This window comes from Mastacembelus armatus, chromosome 6 (assembly GCF_900324485.2).
Source record: "Mastacembelus armatus chromosome 6, fMasArm1.2, whole genome shotgun sequence".
Classification (NCBI taxonomy): domain Eukaryota; kingdom Metazoa; phylum Chordata; class Actinopteri; order Synbranchiformes; family Mastacembelidae; genus Mastacembelus; species Mastacembelus armatus.
The window spans coordinates 19,895,412-19,917,233 of NC_046638.1; the positions used below are offsets into that span (position 1 = coordinate 19,895,412).

At 41.3% G+C, this 21,822-nt stretch overlaps 3 protein-coding genes across 3 annotated transcripts; all 3 read right to left on the reverse strand.

The window, feature by feature from the left end:
• Window positions 1–189: 189 nt before the first annotated feature.
• Window positions 190–7,791, reverse strand: selenoo1 (selenoprotein O1). The gene is made up of 9 exons (XM_026310946.2): window positions 7,238–7,791; window positions 5,488–5,691; window positions 5,220–5,397; window positions 4,702–4,832; window positions 4,171–4,448; window positions 3,806–3,974; window positions 2,274–2,459; window positions 1,860–2,016; window positions 190–1,585 (listed from the first exon to the last, which is right to left on the reverse strand). Exons 1-9 carry the CDS (start codon window positions 7,789–7,791, stop codon window positions 1,361–1,363), a joined length of 2,082 nt encoding a protein of 693 aa, XP_026166731.1. The 3' UTR covers window positions 190–1,360.
• A 267-nt stretch (window positions 7,792–8,058) lies between these two features.
• On the reverse strand, window positions 8,059–14,402 carry trabd (TraB domain containing). Its single transcript, XM_026310948.1, has 10 exons — window positions 14,343–14,402; window positions 13,783–13,823; window positions 13,410–13,476; window positions 12,575–12,741; window positions 12,062–12,202; window positions 11,385–11,495; window positions 11,155–11,294; window positions 10,805–10,977; window positions 10,284–10,380; window positions 8,059–10,174 (listed from the first exon to the last, which is right to left on the reverse strand). Exons 2-10 carry the CDS (start codon window positions 13,804–13,806, stop codon window positions 10,003–10,005), a joined length of 1,092 nt encoding a protein of 363 aa, XP_026166733.1. The 5' UTR covers window positions 13,807–13,823; window positions 14,343–14,402; the 3' UTR covers window positions 8,059–10,002.
• Window positions 14,403–16,184: 1,782 nt separating this feature from the next.
• panx2 (pannexin 2) lies at window positions 16,185–20,517 on the reverse strand. The gene is made up of 5 exons (XM_026311997.1): window positions 20,289–20,517; window positions 18,081–19,195; window positions 17,517–17,652; window positions 17,149–17,334; window positions 16,185–16,498 (listed from the first exon to the last, which is right to left on the reverse strand). Exons 1-5 carry the CDS (start codon window positions 20,515–20,517, stop codon window positions 16,185–16,187), a joined length of 1,980 nt encoding a protein of 659 aa, XP_026167782.1.
• Between the last annotated feature and the right edge of the window lie 1,305 nt (window positions 20,518–21,822).

Here is a 21,822-nt window from a genome sequence, read left to right on the forward strand (position 1 = left end):
CGTTCCATCACCACTAAATGTTTACAGTGTCAACTCAGTCTGTGTGGTATTTATACGAAGTGGAATAGATTTGCGTGTGTCATCCAGAGTAATCTCCCACCTGAACACAGGAATGTGAAGTTCATTTTGTAAAATGCAAAGGCAGCTAAGTCAGGTATGTATTTGGTGCTAAATAAAAACGACACCATGTCCTTCTGAGTGTTCAGTTTATTAAGAGGAGTTAAGGCTATAATGAGAGAAAGAGAGAGACCCATAGTTCATATTTAGTAGCTCTGGAACATAATCTCATTTCACATACAATTCTGTCATTTCTTAATGTGGTACAAGTTTATATACAACTTTCATTATGATGACAACAACAGAATTTCCAAACCAAAAGGCTGCTCCAGGTTTAAAATGGTGCAAGTAATAGTTGTTGATACAGGCCCTACAGAGACACTACAATAAAAACAAGTCATGAATGGGTATGAATTGTTTGTTCCTCTTGCAGTACCACAGAATCATACCTGATAGCATCACGTTTGTGGCACAACATAACCATCCCAAAGGGGTTTTGCATAGTCACGGCTGAACTAAAATAGTCAAATACACAGTTCTTATTTTTTACCTCTACTCAACACTAAGTGTAGTTTTGACACTTACTTAACATACGATATTAAGAAATGAAATTAAAAGAGAATATATTGTGCGTGTTGATCTATTGCAGCTTATTTGATCAAGTGCAGTCACACCCTATCACCGACAAACATGCCTAGATCATTATCTCTCTCACACATACGCATCATGTTATTTGGTATATGTTGAGGTGACACACCATAGTTTGTCAGAGTCAGACTGGTCATGGGAGGACTTGCTGTCTGAGTCGTCATTAATAGCTGACCAAACACAGAACAGGCAGGGGACAAGTTAAAAGTGTTTTTCTTTGTAAAGCTAAAAGGTCACAAGACCTAAAAAATGTCTGAGTATATGTCATAAACTGCATTTTAAAGGGCGGCCCAGCTAACTGCTTGCCAATTAAACTCTTCACATTAAGTCCCTTTTGACATTAAGGCCCATTAAGGCAACAACCTGATTTAAGATGAAGTGCCAAACTACTGAGGAAATGTGTCGCTTAAAAGCCACTTCATTCAAGGACAAAAGCTTTTCACCAGACATGGCAAGGTTACACTGCATTTGTAACACCAAACTCATTCCCTGTCTGCTTTGGATCAGGCCGGCTACCTATGTGGTGTCATGCCTCGTGCTAACTTCACTGATTCTGCCTGCCAATTTGAGAGCCTTGTGCTGGCAGGTATAAAATATGATGCCCAGTAAACTCTCTTGTCGTTTTCAGCAGGCAGGCTAATGCTCAGGGAAGTAATTAGGAAGATCATGTGACACAGATTTCCTGGGCCCAAGCTGGGGGCTTGCTGTCATAAGGGACAGGATTTCTGGCTGTAGAAGTAGGCGTTGCCCCTTGCTGTTGCTCTTCACCTTCATCCCTCTCTCCCAGTTCGGTGGTGCCACCCTTGCTCACCCATGCTGGAAGCTCCAGACCAGGCTGGGAAGAAAAAGGCTTCTCCAAAACCTTAAGGACCCGCTCGACCTGCAGCACAAGAGGAAGACAGAGCAGGTGAACACCATGAAAGTGAATAATTATGGATAATGCTGAAGAGAGCTATAGGGAATTGTCTGGGGAGTACTGTCTGGTATTCATTTTGAAGTCTCTAAATGTAAAAAACAAAAAAAAAAAAAAAAAAAGCTTTGTCAAAGTTATATATTTGGTAAGATGCAATATGGTCAAAACCAGAACACGGGAATTAGAATAAAATAAATTAGCATTAAAAATGTCAAAAGCACAGAGTGGTTCAGAACATGACCTCAGAGAAGTCTCCATTCTCAGCAGCTTCTATTGCATTCTGGGCAATGTAGTTCCTGAGCACCACACGAGGGTTGGTGCTGTCCATCACCCTCACTCTCTCCTCCTGCACAGCCTGCACATCACTCTGGCCCTCCAGCTCATGAGCCAGACGCTTCCTGTGGCAGTGATAACAGAAAACACTCAGTCAGAGGGTTACAGTAGTGGAACAATGTCAGCCTCAACACCCCATTTCCTCCTATTTCTCTCTGTTCACATCTTTTATCAGTCACACTTCCACCCTTGACTATCCACGCACAAAAAAATGCTCATCCGGTTGATGCAGGCCCTCCACCCCTCGCTGTTGTTTTCCCATGCCAACTGAAGCTCAGCTTTCTCATAATTTGCTCTGGATACCTTTCTACCTCTATCTCACCTATACTGTGTGATCCAGCAGCTCCACTCGTCAGCCTGCTTGGTTTTCAGCTCTTCCTGGCTGGTCTCCATCAGGTCTTTCAGTCTGCTGAGTCTCTCTAACTGCCTCGCTATTGTCATCCTGTCTGAGATCATCTGGAACAATGCTGGGTTGCTCTGAGCCATGGAGAGCAGCATCGCCAGCTCGCTGTCAACACAAATAAGAAAACACAACAATTATAATTTTCAACAGCATGTTGGAGACAAGCAGAGAAAGACTGCTGTCAATCCAGGTCTCATCTGTTATTTGACGCTTTGTGGTGAACATGAGGTATCAAAATAAATAAACAGACATGATTATCTTTCACTTCCACTATGTTTACATGCACAAAATCAAGATTAGGTTAGGAAAAAAATCTATGTTTACATCTAAAAGTGAGCAGACTAATACCTCTATGCTTCCAAAAACAATACCACTTATTAAAGGTTTTTCATAGAGTATTGTACACAAACTTTTACCACATACAGAAGATGGGCAGTGAAAATATATATATATTCTCAAGCACTGTTACGTGTAGAGCAGTCAGGTTAGAAGTATGTACAAAGTAAAGTCCTACAGATCTAGTGTTTCAGTGAAATGATATAAAAGCTGCAAGAATCCATGTTTTATATTAACTATGGATCAATGACTATGTGTACTGTGACAAACCCACAGTATTATAAAACAACTCTGCCGGTCTGTAGAGCTCTTTGGCATCTTCAAGCTCACTGTTTTTCTTTTCAGGATTGCAAATATACTGTTCGGACTAGGCCTGAAAAAAAATATTCACCAGGTGTTTGGAAACATGACATCAAATGAATGGTAATTGCCATCACAGCTGGATGTGTATTTAGGGAAGCATTTGCCAATGCTTTCGCCACATAACTTTAAAAGGTGATATGACAGTGCTGGCAATTTTAGGTGTACAGCTGTCCCATGACTCCCTTGGGGAGACAAAAAAAAAAAAACTTCAAATAATGTTGCTTTTGGATGCTGATACACTGTAATGCATCATTTTTATTTTCTCTCTCCACATAATCAAAAAAACACAGTGAAAATATAAATTCCCATAGTGGCACCCAGAGGTTGTAAAGTGTATTGCACCAAACAACAAAAATGTAGACCATCTGTTCATAATGGTAATCATTTTGTTATTATGGCTTTTCCTCAAGTGTACAAAAACAAACTATGTTTGTCCTAAAGGTGGCAGGAAAAGAGCCCATAGCCCACAAAATGAGCACATTCATGTACATGGTGTAAATGGTGTAATCTGCCTGCACCTTTTGCACCTTGAGCCCATGGTGGTACGAAAGGAAATGTCAGTGGGGTCACTAATAACATTAGGATTCATGTTCCCAGAACCTTAAATATCCACAAGAAGCTTTATTTAAATTTGCCCTTCAGTTTTTAAAATGCAGTACTTAAAGTTTGGTTAATAAGACTAAATAGTCTCTGTTTGGTAAAGAGCCAGAACTTATTGTGTGGTCTGTATATAATGGCTTTGGCTAGCTCACCGTGGATCCATAGTGGGTTTGTTAGCAGCTCTGAGCTCCTCTAAGGAGGCGCACTGCTCCAGCAAGAGGTCTATGGCTTGTTTGACAGAATCCTCTTCTCCAACACTTTCCCCTTCAGTGGAACAGAAAATCTGACTTAAACTGCGGAAAGTGGTGGTGAAGTCAGCTCCTGCAGGAGGGGGGTAGAAAATGTTAGAATAATGGTCCAACAGATCATTTTTCCCTAGTGTTAATTTAAATATTTTCATGTTTTATATGTGGTACCTTATCAACAAATTATTTTGTTAAACTGTTTGCCGAAATTAAACGCTATTGTATTAGACGTGGTTGCTAAGCAGCACAAGGCTCTCAAACTCCCATTATACCTGTGTTGTGCATTGTCCGCAGCAGCTCAGTGATCAGGATTTCATCCTCAGGCTCCTTCTTTCTCAATAAGCCCAGTTTCTTCCTCATGTTCTCTAGGTAGAAGTCATTGTACAGGTCCAGGTACTCGTCCATAACAGCCTTGGCCCTGTCTGGTGGCAGTTCTGGAGCAAGGGCTTCTGCTAATTTCACCAGATTCCACCTGCAGATTGCTGGCTGAGCCTGGTAGGAGTACCGGCCCGAGTTGTCCGAGGCATTGCAAATGAAATCTGGATCAAACCTGAGAGAGACACACTTCTATAATCTGGTGTATGAATGACACATCATACCCACATGTAATATTACAACAATCAATGATCAATGATCAGTGTGTCACTACACTTTTAACTGACTCCTCTATCACCATGTTAAAAAAATAGCGGTACAAAATACATATTCATTATTATATAATAATTAATCCAAAATAGGACCAATCACAACCAGTACTGGATCAATCCGACCAGTTGGTCTTCAATACTCTGTAAATGTCTGACCTGTCCATAAAGCCATATGGACCATAGTCTAGCGTGAGTCCCAGGATGCTCATGTTGTCTGTGTTCAGGACTCCATGGCAGAAACCTACACACTGCCACTGCGCCACGAGTCGAGCTGTGCGAAGCATCACCTGCAAACAGGCATGATCTTACAGTATAGTGTGCTGTATTGTATGCCCAAAAACATTTGAATATGAAAGCAATCCCTAGGTAGGAAGGGTGATGTGACTAAGTACATGATTACTTTGTCAAAAGTCTCTATCCAGATTACCTTAATCTCATATAAAGCAGACGGCAGTGACACAGCACATGCAGTCACTGAACTACCTACAGCTGCTTAAGAGGATTCAAATGTTTTTGGATTTCAAACTGTGAGGTCTTCAACTGACTACATGCTGATATGAATGAACCTTGTAATACGCAGTAGTCTTACTGTTCAGTTAATGCTAAAGTGCTGTTTCACTGTTTGAGATTTGCATGTTGACAGGTGGGAGAGAGTGTCACTTAGTTGCTCTGACCTCCCTGAAGAATGCCACATTCCTCTCCACTCGGTCTGGGTAGTTCTGCTGGATCTCAGGGTAAAACATCTCAATGACATAATCCATCATCTGACCTCGGATCTCGTCAAGTCCATAGCTGGGACCCTGACGGCCTGTGAACTCGTCTGCCTTCTTGAAGATTTCAAAAGATCCAAACCTGCAAGGAAAGAGCACAATAATGTATTTTTTGCATATATGAAAGCCTCAGGCAGCCACGACAGATAAAACGTGGACAATATGCAATCACCTGAGAAAGGTGGGAGCAATGCGGAGGACCACAGAGCATTTCTCATGGCGAGGGTTCCCACTATAGTACACATCCCGCATGACCGTGCTGTCAGAGGTCACTACAGAGCCTGCTCTGGTGGTGGGCACGCCCAGGAAGAACATGGCCTCACTGCACAGGAATTCTCTTATACTGGAGCGTAGCACCTTTCGGCCATCAGCTTGTCTGGAGTGGTCAGAATAGGCAGATCATGTAAAGTCTATGGGGCATATTGCAGATTCTGCAGCTCAAGTCTTTAAGTCTTTAACTATGTCTTTAAAGTCTTTAAGTCTTTAAAAATCATCAAAAACTCATCTGGCACTTACAAAATATATATTCCTATTAAGGTGTAGAAATGAAATTCCTGGCCATGTCACAAAAGAGACAAGCTGTTGATGGCTAGTTCATACCCTGTAGCATCTTTAAATATAAACTGTAAAAAAATCTAATATATATAATTTTACAGTAAATAACTCAGATTTTACTGTAGTTGCTTGATCTTTATCTTTTAGATTATTTGTATAAAAAAGCAGTCAAATGACAAAAATAGTAAAATTAAAGTAACTTTAAAAAAGCTGAAAAACAATGTATTTGCAGTTTTTTAAAATTTTTTGCTGAAATATATAAAAAAAAAAACAAATGCAAACCATGATGCAGGTTGGTACTGATTTCAGTCCCTACCTCACACACCTAAAACCTTTATTTATATTTATCCTGAATGTTGTCTGTGTACAATCTAATTCAAGGAGGCTTCAGCAGTGGAAACAGTAAGTTCTTCAGGTTATAAAACAACTAATTTTTGTGAAATTATTTATTTCAATTCTACATAACAGGAAAACACAATGGGCAAACGCGCTGCAAAAGAGAAACGCGCTGCAAAAGAGAGAACACAACGGAAGTGCGCCAGGCCGATAGGGGGACCCCGAACTCAGGGGTAGCGATATAAGTCACGTCTCATTTTGGAGGCTGCGTAATGACGCAGGTTATAGTGTTGAATTGCAACAGAATGAGCGACCTCTGATGATTGTTCTCATGTGCTAATATGTGCTAACATGCTAACAATGTTCTGTTACATTTGTTTACTGGATCAAAAGTGTCATACAACATTGGGAGACGTGGGGGGGGGGGGGGGGGGGGGGGGGGGGGGAGACTATTCTCTTTTGCAGCGTTTCTCTTTTGCAGCGCGTTTCTCTTTTGCAGCGCGTTTGCCCTTGTCGGCCACCGTACTCATCGGCTCCAGCGTTCACGATACTGAGCTCAGGGATTTATTGATATCATTTAACTTAAGTAAAGCTTTTTGCAGATAGATTATGCGCATTTGTGCGGCCAGACCGCTGACACAGCGCCTGTCATAGTTGTAAAAACAAATTCATAGATATTATTATTGGTTTATTATCCCTGTGATATTAATCAGTGTTAAATCCAAAACAACAAGCATTTCGTCACATCTGGGACATGAAGTCCACAATTATGAGTGATTACTGAAGTCATTGCAACACAGTACTATAACGGTCAGACGTGCTATTGATACACAGAGAAGTATTATTATGTATTATTCCACTACATTATTAAGTTGTGACCAAGGAATATTTTTCTGGATGTCACCAAAGGGGTTCCACAGCATCTCTTTGACCCAGTCTGCTTATGAATAAACTTTAAAAAGTGGAATCAAAGTATTTTGTTAACGTTTGCCGTCTCTATACAAAGTGACACAGAAAATATCCCATTGTACCTGGAGTAAGGCGTCAGTCCGGCTCCTTTCACTTGGATCTCCCATCGGCCGCTCGGATTTTCCCGCAGCAGCTCGGGATCTTGGCCGGGCGGCACCTTCACCTCCCCCAGGTAGCAGGCTGCGCCATCTCCCAGCTGCCCGGCGAACTGGCCGAACTGGTGCCCACAGTAGCAGTGTGCAGCGGGCTCAGAACCAGGCATAATTTCGGAGCCGCTGAGATACGCGGGTCCGAGCGGATCGTCCATGACCTCCTCTCCGTCGAGCCCCAGCAGCGCCAGGGCTTCAGGCGACACAGCCACGAACCGAGGACTGGTCAGCGGCTGTGGCTTCACCCGGGAGAAACACGCTCCTTTCACCTGCCGCACGCCCGATTCCTGGGACAGATCCAGGGGAAGTTTCTTCAGAACGACGTTGTCAAAGTCGAGCCGTTCAAGCTGGGTACGGCTCATTGCTAGACCCATGTCGTCCATCCTGGCCGAGCCGACGAGCCTGAACACGGACACAACGGGGAGAAAGATGCGCGACGGTCCCAGCCGAGGTCTTAAGTAAGCCATCCAAACAGGGCCATCTGTTTGGAATCACTGACGCAGTTACAGCGCACTGTAACTGTAATCATGCTTTCATAACACTGCGAGACACGCCGGTGTAACATCATTATTGGTCCGACAAGAAACAAACGGTACAGTTTGTACCGAAATGAATATCAAAATATAAGGTTAAACGATAACAATAACAATAATAATCGTTATTATTCAAAAATCATTTAAATTACAATTACATACAATCTTTGCAGTACAACAAGTAACAGGGACAAAAACATAATCTTTGAGGCAAATATAGTTTGTCTTTACTTAAAATGCATTTGTAACGCATTACAGACTTTAGGATTCACTGATTGGTGTGTTAACGACAATGGTAATACAGCATATGCTCATACATATTTCCTGTTAACCTCACGCATACAGGTATGTTTTGAGCATGAATGTATTATGCTGAGGAACTAAGAGGCAAGACTGCATGACTAATGTCCTCCACATTCTCACTATTCAGATATCCCCAGAAAATAAATGTATGTGTTGGAAGACAGATAATCTCAGTAAGCTTCATGTGTGGATACTTCACAAGTGTTTGTAAGATGAAATGACAGGGCTTTAGTTATTTAAGCCTCATAGAAATTCACTGGATAATACCCCAAACCATATAAATACATCTAAATGATCTCCCACATGATATAGGTCCTGGGATGTCATCTAGCCATTTTTATACATGTGCAATAAGAAGCTCTGTACTTTGGATACAAGTCAGTATTGGTGGAAACAGCCACAGAAGAGGCGGCGATCTGAAGGTCAAAGGCAGCAGTGATAGCAGTATAAGGCTTCACCTCTCAGCTCTGACAAAACTTATTAGTCATCCTAGCCAAAACAAGTCCATAACAAATGTCACGTGATGTGAAACTATTTCATTTTGTATCTTCTAAATACCTGTTGTCATTTTACACTGGAGTCAGACCAGTAAGTGGTAATGCATATTGTAACAACACAAACAGCTGATGAACTGAACGTCAGATGTGAGGGTTTTTTGAGATGCCTTTCTGTATAGGATGCATACTTTTGTGTTAAGGAGTCTGACTCAATGATGGAGCCAGTTAGAGCCTAAACATGAATGTGGCTCATATTTAGGGTACAATCAAATATGCAGGTGACATAATTAATGCATTTCTAATGTGGAGGCAGATTTAAACCTGTTCTATTTCAGATCTCTGTTGAATATATGAGCAAGAGGGCCATAGTACCATTAAAAACAGAGTTGAATGTCTGTATCTGGGGCAATAGTATTTATAAAATGTGTCTAATGTATTTTATGTTAAGGAAAACTCACAATGTTACAAAGCTGCATTATCCATTTGGTGGTAGTATGAGTAAGATGCATATAACACAAATTTTTCCATTCCATTTCGTTCACCATTAGCCCTTACAGCTGCAACATGAGGCACTTGTCTGTTGATGCAGGCAGGACCGTGCACATAGGAAATAAGTACATTTTCTCTTATGCTGATCCTGTATGTGGGTTGAAGAAGATGGATTTTAAACTGTAGATGTTTAAATAACGTCGTGAATTGCTAACCTTTCAATTTAGACATTGAAGGTTATTATAGATTTATGAGATTATAGTTTTCTAATTTGATTACTGTAGTTATGACTGACATAATATTATACTTCCTTTTCCCTTCTATAAGATGCATGTATAGTACAAGACTCTACCAGTCTTATAAAGTGCTGGACTTTAAAATGTGCCAATTACCATGGCACCAGTTAGGAGGAAGAAATAAGAAGACAGCGCTAGAAAAGTGTGCCTCTCAAAAACATGGCTCAGTCATATCAGAACAGGTGGGAGAAGCAAATTATGATGATACTTCAAATCAAATTAAATCTCTGTGTTTAAGTCAGAAGCAACAGCCGGGTAAATTTAAATCTATTCAAAGGGAAATTACTGGCATTTATCAACCTTACAAAATACACAATTTGCACAAAATAAAGTACTGTCATGGTTTCTTTGGCAGTACAGCCCTGCTGTATCTACAGGGACATCAATATGAGGTGGGGGGGCTTTAGCCCCCTGTGGTCCTTGTTAGTTCATAGTGTTGGCTGGTAAACCTTTTCCTCCAGCCTCACCTCACCTGCTGTTTATAAGGCCTTTGGTGATAGATGCATTGTTTTCATGAATCAAAGGTTGTGTCACTGATGGCTTAGAAAATACCAGTGGGGTCAAACAGGTGTTGGCCGCAGAGTCTCCAGTACAGACTGGATTGCAGGTACAGACAGCAGGGCTCGACCTAAACTCCCTCCAGCACGGTAACAGGCATATCCCAACATTCCCATCATGATGCCCTTTATGACTGTGCGCAGCACCCAGCCAAAACGTGAGGGGGGTGCAACACTGAGGATAGTAAGATAAAGAACAGCAGAGGAAATGTCAAGACACAATTACAGTAGGTTTCTATTACCAAATCTCCACAATGTGTTGTGTGACAACAAGACCAATATACCTCATGATTTCATTAATGTTGAGCTGTTTCTCCCAGTTCTTTTCAATGCCAGGTACATGACCCATTCCCACAACTCCTACCACTACAGCAGGCACTTCTACAAAACAGTGTCAAATGTTCTGTTACATAAACAATCTACACTTCTACAAAACTCAAAACTTTTGTCATCATGCATGAAATCAAAGGTTATCTGTTCTAAGAAAGAGAAAGTCTCTGTGTTTTTTTAAAACAAGATTCAGAAATGATCACATACACTAAGGGTCATCTTTAATATAAGTGTCTAGATTTGACAAATTCAAATTGAGTTTTTAAGTTAACAAAAAGTGAAGCAACAGAGTGAAAACATCTTGGGGTTGCTCCATATTAAATATGACTAAGCATTTCTATTAACAGTCTTAATCTGACATATCCAATACCTATGTCAGCTAAAATTTTATACTCTTAAGTCTATATAGTCATGTACTTGATCAAACAAGTGAAAACAATGTAATTACTAGCTTACTCAGCACTGTAATACATACTTTGGGCATTAGGGGGGGCCTCGACACAGCGTGTGGCCTGGCGAAGCGTGTGTGTGAGGTAGATATCTCTTTCAGCCACGATGGTCTGGTGCAGAGCAGGAAACTCGCCGATCATCTCGGACATGGTCTGCTCTAGTAGGTCCTTCTGTTTGCACTTCTCAACATCCTCTTTACTGAAACATAACACAGTGTGATAAAGTAAGCTGGAAATCATGTACAAAACAGAAGAAATGTTTGTTTTCTTCTTTCTTATTTCAGAACCAGGTGTAAAATCCAACTTTTTTTCTTAACAGTGATTTGAATAATAGACTGAAAAAGACAGTACAGAAGTGTTTTACGTGAGTTTATACCTGATTGGATCTGACAGGAAACAAAGACCCCAAGCTAGACGGGCCTTCTGCCACAGACTGAGAGCAGCAATAGCCCTCTTAAATGTCACAGGGATGGGCCTGTCACCGAGGTGAAATTTACAGAAAGGCACCTTTCCTGCCTGTATGAAAAGAAAAACTTCAAGTATTAAAAAAGAGAATAACAAACATTTAAATAATCACCCACTGTTGCTGTTTTACTAATGTTTTACCTCTTTGAAGGCCTCTCTGAACTCTCCTCCAGGAGCCATGCCCAGTTGTTCTGTGATGTGAGCTGAAACTTTGAGTAGGAGAATCTGCATCAAGCCAGACATCAGACCATTCTGACAAACACAGAGGGCAGGAATTAGCAGTCTCGGAGAAGCAGATATGCTTTTAGTGGTCATTTGTTAAGTGTACATATTTAAATATACTGGCAGTGTCCCAACGTCTTCAATTTAAGGCACTTATATAAACATAGTTTTGAAAGACAGAGTAGACAAAACAGTTCATGCTACTGTTGAATTGTATTAAGTTCCATTGATAGGTGGTGTTTTTTTCTCCACCCATTTATATCAATCAGTCTAGGCTAAATACAGTGCTGTTCAGTAGTAGCACCAACTACAGCCTGCAGAGAGGCCATACACCACCTCTCATGAACTACATACTGAGTATATTTCACCTTTAAAAGTGAGTATGTGCTGCAATTCCCTTCACTGTCCCTCCCTCTCAGGATGAAATCTGTTTCGATAGTCAAAGCATTTCTGCTTCATTCAGCATATAGTATATTCTCACTGTTTTTTTTTCATTCTCTATCTCTAATCCATCTTTTTTCTTGTTTCTGTCTCTTCATTTGATCTGCTCTTTCTCTTTTTCCCATTGGAAATTCCCGCCATTCTAAAAGCCTGACCTGTTTGATGGCCTGCTGGACTTTATCCAGGTTGATGTCTTTGGCTTCCCTCAGCAGAGTATTCTCATCCATCTTAAGCATTGACACCCTGTACTGGCACAGCTCCACCACCACCACGTCTGGCTGCACAGCACGGATCGTCTGTGTGAGAGAGTTAGAGAGAGAGTGAGAAAGAAGGCATGTCATGTCAGATAAGAGACTGAGAAAGAACAAGAGAGCACGCAAAAGTGTGCTAGACAAACTGAAAAGAGCAGTGAGAGAGAAAATAAAGACAAAAAAAACATGGATGAATAAAAGACAAAATGATGCTCTGCAAAATACAAATTCCAGCCTAATTACAATAAAGCCTATACAGGCAAAGTCAATTCATCATCTTTTGCTACAACATAACACTTCCCCATTCACAGAATGACTCTATTATTTCACTGACAACTCACAGCATATCACCTCTCAAAAGGGTGTAAATGGCATTCTACAGTGTACAAATCTTGCCGTAAATTCTCACTGGCTCACCGTGGCCACGTCCTTTTTGCTGCTGTCACTGAAGTGGGCAGTGCCCACCAGGTATAAGAGGCTACCATCTGGGGCAGTAAGACGGGTCACTGTCTCTGGGAGCTCAGGGGACAACTGACGGCGCTGAGCTCGCAACTGCCAAAGCAACTCCATTGCTTCACCATCCGCTAGACAATAGAACAACAGAAACAAAAGGAAATTAGAGGAAATTATGTCTTAATATAACTGCAATAATATATAGGATTATATTATCTAGAATTCTACATTTTCTCAAATGAAATACCGATGGTTTTAGCAATTTACATCCCTATTTATTCTGAGCATCACACATGCAGCATTTCTACTAAAGATGGAGAGCTACAGTTTTTAAAAAGACAAATCTAGGGGAATCAGGGACACTAAAAAGATAATCAGAACATACAAGAGAGTTATACTTTGTGAGTCTGTAAAAAATGCAAAAGATATCTGTGTAACAGTAATAAAAGAAGTAGATGTATCTGCTTCAGTAAAACTGCATATTTATGGTATTACATCCAGACGGTAGCACTACAACAGAATAAAAATATTCCCTTTTTTGTACAGAGCAAAGCATTTATTAGACTTTTACTATTACTGCATAACACAGATTTACCATTTCAATGAGAAATAACAATGATAGCAATACACCATCAAGTTGACTAACTATCTGAAATTAAACAAAATTGTAAAATACTGCATATTATGTAAAATTGTGCAACAGAAACAGTGACACAGCAAACAGTTGCTCTGTTTAAAATAGAGTATGGTCTTTGTGATGCAATTCAGTATTCAAATTGTGTAAGGCACATCAGCTTACAGAGCCCTGGAGGTAGGCATGGCAGTTCCTCCTCTGATGGATCCTCTGATGGGCCGACTGACTCATCCTGCGAGACATCAGCAAAGAAGACAAGATCTTAGACAACAGGCATATTTACATCAGTACAATATTAAGAGATTATTTCTTTGCAAGCCTAACTGGACTGTGAAAACAGACTGCAGATTGCATATAACTTGGTAATTGCAATGATCGAAAAATGTCTGTTTTACACATAAAACATACAAACTGCCCAGTGTGTCCCCTCACCCCAGTGAGAGCAGAACATCTGGCAAAACATCACCGCAACACACCCACCCTCTCCCTCAGACTCACAGGCACATACACTCACACACAAATATTAGTATGTACAGACCTCTGAATTATTGTCTTGGTCCATGCTTGAAGCAGTGAAAACTGCGTGGGACAGAGAGCAAAAAGACAGGCGTTCACACCATGCAGTGCACGGTTCACACGGTGACGCGTTCACTGACAGCTTACGTTGCTTCGTGTGACAATGGGGAGCTCGTTAAGCGCAGCTAACGTCATAGCCCTGTAACATTAACGACACCGGGCAAAGTGGTAAATGACACTAATTTATAAATCAAACAGGCAACGTTATCTCCCACCAGGCCGTCGTTAGCTAACGTTACACAGGAAGCTGGCACAGCGGAAGAAGAAAAGACTTGTCAGGGAGCAGGTCTACAAGCTAGCTAATGTTACTTCCAGGTTACACTGAACGTTTACCGAGGGCTAACGCTAGCTACCTGACGTTAGCTAACTCAAGCTAATGTAGGCTAGCATGTCCGGTAAGAACTTAGTCAAATCATACCCATTAAAACCGAATAAACGCACAAACAAATACCGTCGCTTACAGACACATTACATCTGGTAACACACACGATAGATGTCTAAAAATAAAACTCGTGAACTCACTGAGATAGTCAGCCCCTCTACCAATGTGCTCTTCGTCAGTACAGCTGTACAGCGCTGGACTGAAACTGACAGCCCAGCTGCATTCTGGTACCTGTAGTCATTGAATGTTGGGACACACGCGTGTTTATTTTGTTAATAAAGAAAACATTTTAATTGGTTTTCATTGTGACATTTTATACACCACAACCAGTCTCTTCTCAGGGTTTTCAGTAACATTAAAACGTTGAGAGATTAATCTCTGCTTCTGCCTCAATGTGAAAATCTATACAGATAACCAGGTCTATATGCAGAGCTATGTTACAACACATAACATGCCCTTACACACATTCGTGCTACTAGTATTAAAGTGCTTAAGGATTTAATGTGCTTGAATAGTCTAACGATGGGATTTTGAGCCAACTTGTGTAATGGGAATGGCATGTGCTATTTGGAAGATGGTGTGGGAAAAATCTTGTCTTCCAACACAAGTTGTGAACTGAGTGTTTACTTGAATGCCCCAGAAAATAAGTTGAGTATACTAAAAATAAGTCCAAACCGTTCTACAGTGAATGTCATGTTGGTATGTTAGTCAGTGCAGACAGTCTGTCTTATTATATATGTAGCGCCAAGAAACAGTTATGCAGAGGTTGTGGCAGGAACCCATCCCCATGTCCACAGATTTTGTTCTCTGAGAAAAGTTTTACTATAAATAACATACTACCGTAACTATTCTAACTATTCAATCCTTCATGTGCTTTTTTTTTTCTTGGTGATCAAGTGAATGTTAACACCATTTGAGGCAAGGGTGATTCACATTTAGATTATGACAGACTAGCAGATAACAATCAATAGCTTACAGCCACCGTGTATTAAATCTTCTTGTGACAAACAATGCACTGTCTACTCATTTCTTGCACTTCACAACACTCTCACAAGATGAAACAAGCAGAACGCAAAAGTTTCACCTTGAGTTCTGCTCCATCATGCTTCATCATGTTTTGCAAATGATATCCGGTACATATAAGACACATTTGACAGGTTCTCTGACCCATGTTGCAGTATCCAGTTGTCTCAAAATGCCACACTTTCCTTGCAGAGTCTGCTGTTCCTTCATAAAATATGCCAATTTACCTATTATTAATGAAGTGCAAATATAGCAGAATCAAGATCTGATACTTAATCAGTGGTGAAATGGAAAAGATATGTGTGTTATATTTTAAACACCCCACAAGCACTGAGTCCTATGCTGTGTTTATACATTTTTAGCTTTCTGTGAAATATGATGCTGCAAGCGCATACATTATTGCCACAAATATATTGTGATCTCTTGCATATTAATTGTGCAGACAACTCTGTTGTGTGAGCTACCTTTCTACGTGGTTATTGGGATAAAGGGATTAAGCATTATCATATGTGTTTAAAATACATTGTTTGAAGCCATAATGCAGTCTTCTTTGCAGATATGTTATAAAGTATATGTTATTTTTTAATCACCACTCTGCTTTTCTTTATGCCTGATAGATATAGCTGTTTGAACCTGCACTGTAGCACCCTGTTGAGTTATATCGCTGCTGGTTTTGTTGGATGGTGAATAGCTGTACACAGTCATCCTGAGACATGGATGTGACATCATTTCCTACAGTAATATTCTGGTCAAAACCATCAAATATTTATGCTCTCAAAATAATTTTCCAGTCTAAACATTTTTTTTTATAACTACAAGAGTTTCCCATGTAATCTACTGATCACAGAAGTGTGTGAGATATTTTAAAAGAGTAGAGGAGGCTGCTGATAGGACGTGATGATCATGTGCGTAGAGTGGAGTGTTGGGAGACTCTCAGTCAATGTTCCTCTTCACCTTCTTTAGCATTCTCCAGCAGCAATGAGTTCCCCGGGTCTTTCTGCCAGTCTATTTCTACGATTTTCTTCATCCTCCTCTTCCTCAAAGAGAGTATGACGTATACTCAGCAGCTGGTGCGTGGGGGCTCTGGCTAGGGGTGGTGGCTCAGACTCAGGGTTTTCTGCCTGGGTGAGAGGCTCCATTGGCGGAGGGGAGGGCTTGGGACTGAGTGCATCCTCACTGGATGGTGGGTTAGGGCTCACACCATTTACATATGAAGTGGTGGTCAATGTAGAAAAGGCAGTACTGGTTGATTCTGGAGAGCAAACCTTAGTCTCTGAAAAACAAGTAAGAAATGACAGATGGGGAAGAAAGAAGATTACGGAAAGAGTCAAAGACTCAAAGACAACATAGGAGGAATGTGTTTGCCTAAAAAAAACTCCTATTTTGCACTGGAAGAACCATGTCTAGCTGTAAATTGTTACCTAACAAGCTGGATCTCACATTAAGATGTAAATAAAAATGTATCTGATAAGATAAAATCATGTTTTACAGCTTGCTTTCCCAAAACGGGGCTTAATTATCTGTGTATATTCCATTACACTTATCTTTTACAGGCTAAAAGTGATTGTCTGATCAGTGTAGTGTTAGCAGTATTGCTTAAATATATGTAATTGAACAGCTATAACAATATGTTGTGGTTAATAAACTTTATATACTTACTGTATATAAAGCTTTTCTACACTGAACTGCACTCAACATGTTTTACACTATTTCCCATTTTTCCCTTTATTTCCCCCACTATTTCACCCATCCACACACACAATCACACTCACTCACACACTTATACTGGCACTGTCATGGAAGAATGCAGGCCAAGTACAGTAGGATGGGCTGTTGTTGTCATGTATGGTGGCCACTGGTAAATTCCTTTGACACAGAGAGTTCAGGTAAATTACCAGGAAAAGTAGAAGAGAACAGGCTTACCTGTAACTGCACCAGACACATGAACAACAGTGTGTGTGCCTTCAAGATACACTGCATCCATGTTGTGCTCTGAGGGCAGAGGCTCTGATGTTGTTGCTTCCACCTTGGGTTTTCGGATGGTCAGCATGTATGGGTGGACATCCAGAGAGAAGTTCCGGTTGTGCTTTTTCTCCATCCCACTTAGGTCTATGATTGAAAATGAACAGATGGCCTTAAAAGGAGGTAGAGCACTACAGCAGAAAGGCAGTTACCAATCTGTAAACAAAACATTTATCTATTAACAACGTATAAAGTTGACATGGTGAACATGGTTTAATTAAATTTGTTTCTTAACATGTCACAGACCTACCGTTTATAGTCTTGCATACCTTTTGTTGTAGGATATTGTGTGCTCTTGCTATCCAGAAGTGGTGCAATCAAGCTGTCTGCCACTGTCTTTCTTCTGAGGGGTTTAGGTTTTTCAGGCTTTGCGTTATTTTCCAGACGTGTCAGGGTAAGTGGTTCCTTTACAAAGGACAGAAAACACAATGGGCCATTATATCAGAGCTTCACAGGGGTTCAAATGGTCAGAGGAACCAACTAGAGCAGGGCTGAAGTACTGTTAGAAGTGTTAGAAGCCCTAAGTGAAAACCAGTTCCTGTGCCTGTTCAGAGAAAAAGGTTCTTAGTAAAAACCTCAGTTAGAAACAGCTTAATACATTATAATATGAACTGAACAAGTTCTTCAAGTAAGTATTATTTTACTCACTAAATTGTTGTATTGTATGTCATTATGATTTCCTTTTTTTTGTAGCACTTTGAGATTTTTTCTTAAAATATCAAGTGCTTTATAAATAAAATGTATTATTATTATTATTACTCCTAGTCATCAGTACAATACTATTTTTAATGTTGCAGTTCCCAGTGCAAATTAATGTTGGATGGCTGTCTTACCTTGAATGACTGAGGAAGAGGATTGGAGGTTGGGATCCATTTCATCTTCTTGCGGGGCCGTTTGATGACCAGTGGCTCCCCACCCATTTCTCCCTCTCTGAGATCAGAAGGGTCTGTGTTGGGATCAAGTGTTTGTATCCCTGAATCCCTCACTGTGGGTGTAGCGTCATGGTTGGACTGTGCAAGTGCAGCCAGCAGCTGCCTGACCACATTATCATACATGAGGTCACTCTCATTAGTGATAAAGTCCAGCCGGTTGAGCGACTTGATGTGGTCCCTGTTCTCGTTGCAGAACATGGCCAGGATGTTGATATCACAAAACTGAGACTTCTGCCAGCGTCGGCGCGTTTTAATACCGACTTTATGCAGTTTGTCAAATACAAAGTTGGACTTGCGCACCACAAACAAATGCAGCAGATTAACCAGGATAATGAGGTTCATGGTGCACAGCAGAGCTATGTCTACTGCTGCCATGATGCGCTGTAGCTGAACAGCAGGCAGCTTACAGTTGACCCTGAGCTTAAGCTCTGGATAGCTGCTAATGTCTGGGGGCTCACCCAGAGCACAGGTGAACTCATTCTGCCTTTGGCGGGCATAGTAGGCGCTCAGGTAGGAAATGGGGATGGAACTGAGGCAGATAATAGCCAGATGGCGTGCCAGGTATAGCTTAGCCAGAAAATTACTTTGGCCTCGTCTCTCTAAGTATTTCTCAAACAGGTTCTGCTCAGGGCTCTTCTCCTTCTCTGCATTCTCTATAATCTCCCTCCTCTCTCGCTCTGTTATGCCAGGTCCTTTGGACTGGATTTGCTTCTCAATCTTTGGGGCTCGGCCCTCAGCAGCTCGATGATAGCAGTTATCAATCTCTTGAAGCAAGAAATTGAGCTCTGAAGTGAGCCGTGTAGATGCGAGGAACTCCCAGCCCAAAGCAGGAATGTACATGATTCCCGCAAAGGCTAGCAGAGCATAGGGCAGGAACTTGTGTTCAAATAGCGAAGGCCAAAGGTGAGACTCCACACCAGGTATAGCATCACGCAGCTCTGTCCAGCAGTAGCCTCTTGCATATAGTGCCTGGTCTCTGGTAAAGTTGTGTGGTGTGTAACAGTATATGGACTCCTCTGAGGAAGGCACAGAGAAAGAGCTTAACTTATAAAACTTATAATCTTACTTCAGACTTATAATCAGTAAGTTTGATGTTCATATCTATCTTACAATTTAAGTATACTAGCAGAAAGAGGAATGTTTTAGTCTACATTCCAGCTCTTAGTTTTTGTTCAGTTACATTGTAATATTTGGCAACATAAAAACTCTCCAAGACACAATTTAGCAATAGTACACATGAACAACATGTTAAAAGGTCAGGTAAGCAGATGTTTAAGAAAGTCACTTTTAGAATCATTTATCTGATCAGCACAAAGTGTTGTATGTCCTTGACAATAATCACACTGACTGTTGAAATCATAGCAGCACTGGCCATGGTCAGATAGAGGAAGTGAGAACATTCCTATCTGTCACAGTTGTTTTCTATCAGTTCAGCTTCTTTTAAGAGTTGCAGCAAGTCCACTTTTAACCGTTGGAGGCTTGTACAGTGCAGCCAAATTTAACAGCACAAATGGTTTTAATTGGTCTCTGAATAAACATCCCTCCATCCGTTATCTATACCCCTTATTCCTATTAGGGTCAGAGGGATCTGCTGAAGCCTATCCCAGCTCTCTTCAGGCAAAAGGCAGGGAAAAGACTGAATAAAAATTGTATTTATATATACAAACAATAAATTGTTAGAAAATGCCCTTCTTGTTATTGGAAAAAAACATAAGGAGTTAAAATTCAGAGTTGTCTGAACACCCACATCTTTCTGGTTAAATGCTCAGTCCCAGCTGGTTAAATGCTGCTCTGCAGAGAGCCTGACTCAGCAGTGAACTAACATCCCTCCCATCTATCGCTTTCACTGCTTTCTGACTAAAAACCCTCTCATCTCCCTCCCTAAAATCCATCCCATCATATCTCTCTTCCTCACTCTTTAGCCCTTTCTTTCTCTCTTTTTCTGCACTTCCAGTGCACTGCCCCTTTTCCCTTCCCTGCCAAATCTGCTACTTACACTTCTTATCTGGATTATTTCACAAACTGTACCTTGGTCCATTGAGAGCTGCTGTTGTAAATGAGACACCCTGGCATTTGCAATGAACCCCCTCTAGTGGCTGAACATCTCACCTGCAAAGTTTCTGGTGAAGACGAGTGTGACCAGCAGGATGGGGATGATGACTGTTCCTATAGTAACAACACGATCAAAGGGCAACTCCAGTTTGAGCTGCACCATAAGGCCGGCCAGTGCCCCGCCCTTCTCATCTTGAGAGGAGCCCGGTAGGATGAGCTCCTTCAACTTCTCGCCAGCAAGTAGAGCTGTGGCCATGTCTAGGTTTTGATCGAAGATGTTCTGCATCCGGAACACAAAGGACACACACTACAACCCCCACTGGGCTGGAGGTGAGGCCAGATGCTCCCTGGTGTAGTTAAATACTCCTCAACACAGTCTGCTACTCATAGGCACACACACTAAGAAATGTGTGGCCGACCTCAGCCCCTGTCACCATGTGCGGGAAAGAAGCGGATCATACTTTGGGGCTTGTGTTCCTCAAAGCTTTGGGTTTCCTACAATTTCCCTCAGCTCTTCTCGTTTAGAAGAACAGAGTTAATCACACTCCTCGCTCAGCCTCTTCGGTCTGCATGCCTCTGTTTTACCCCACCTGCAGAGAGCCTGGTCTCAGTCCTTGTGCTGTCTGTGGCAGGTTGAAGAATGAGCTGAGTTTAAGAGGCGTCCTTGCGATTCTCAGACAGTGTGATGCTTGGCTGAAGAGTTCTTCACGTAAAGTTCAGTCAAGAGTAGCTCTGACCAGTCCTTTCCTAAAAGACAGATAACCATTTAGGATGGTTGTGTGTACAGTGGGATACATGATGCCATTTCTGCAAACATAAGTACAAGACATAATTAGTGCAACTGCTTTTTAAATGAGTGATACGGAAATTTTGTCTTACACCTTCTCAGAAAAGCTTTCCCATGTGTTCCCATGTATTGTCCTTTATAATGCAGTGGTGTGGCTGAGGACAGCTAAACCTCACTCTCTGCCTAGTGGAGTGTGTCAATGTGGCTACGTTTAAGGGGCATATTTATCTTTGATGGAGCAAGCTCATTAAAGTTTACTCTCTGGGGAATATGCTAAACTGAAATTGATTTAAAAAACAGATTAATTCAGTAATTTTATACAGTGTTCTACTGGAAAAATGAAGACCCTTGCTACTTGGACACTGACTGTTATCCCAAATTTGTGCCCCCCTCTCTGGACTCCTGGTGGTTATTACCTCTGTGGAACACCACGTGCACACTAGGATGTCAGGTGAATGCAGGCATTTGTCAGTGTGATGTCTTGTCATGTGTAGCTCAGTGTGTGTGTGTGTGTGTGTGTGTGTGTGTGAGTGTGCAATTGTGTATACATATATACATACATACATACACACACACATGTGCAAGCATGTGTTCTCCCTGTACTTATGTGGTGTGCATCAGAGTCTGCTGCATGCTCATTTTGCTTGAAGGTTATGTGAATGTCCTTTAAGAGCACTGTGAATTCATCACCCTTTCCCATCAACAATCACCACTGTTTCACACTCCCTCCAGCGCTTTCACTCTCCATTACTCCCTCTGCCCTTGTCTGACTTATCTTCCATTATGCAAAAACACAGATCATCT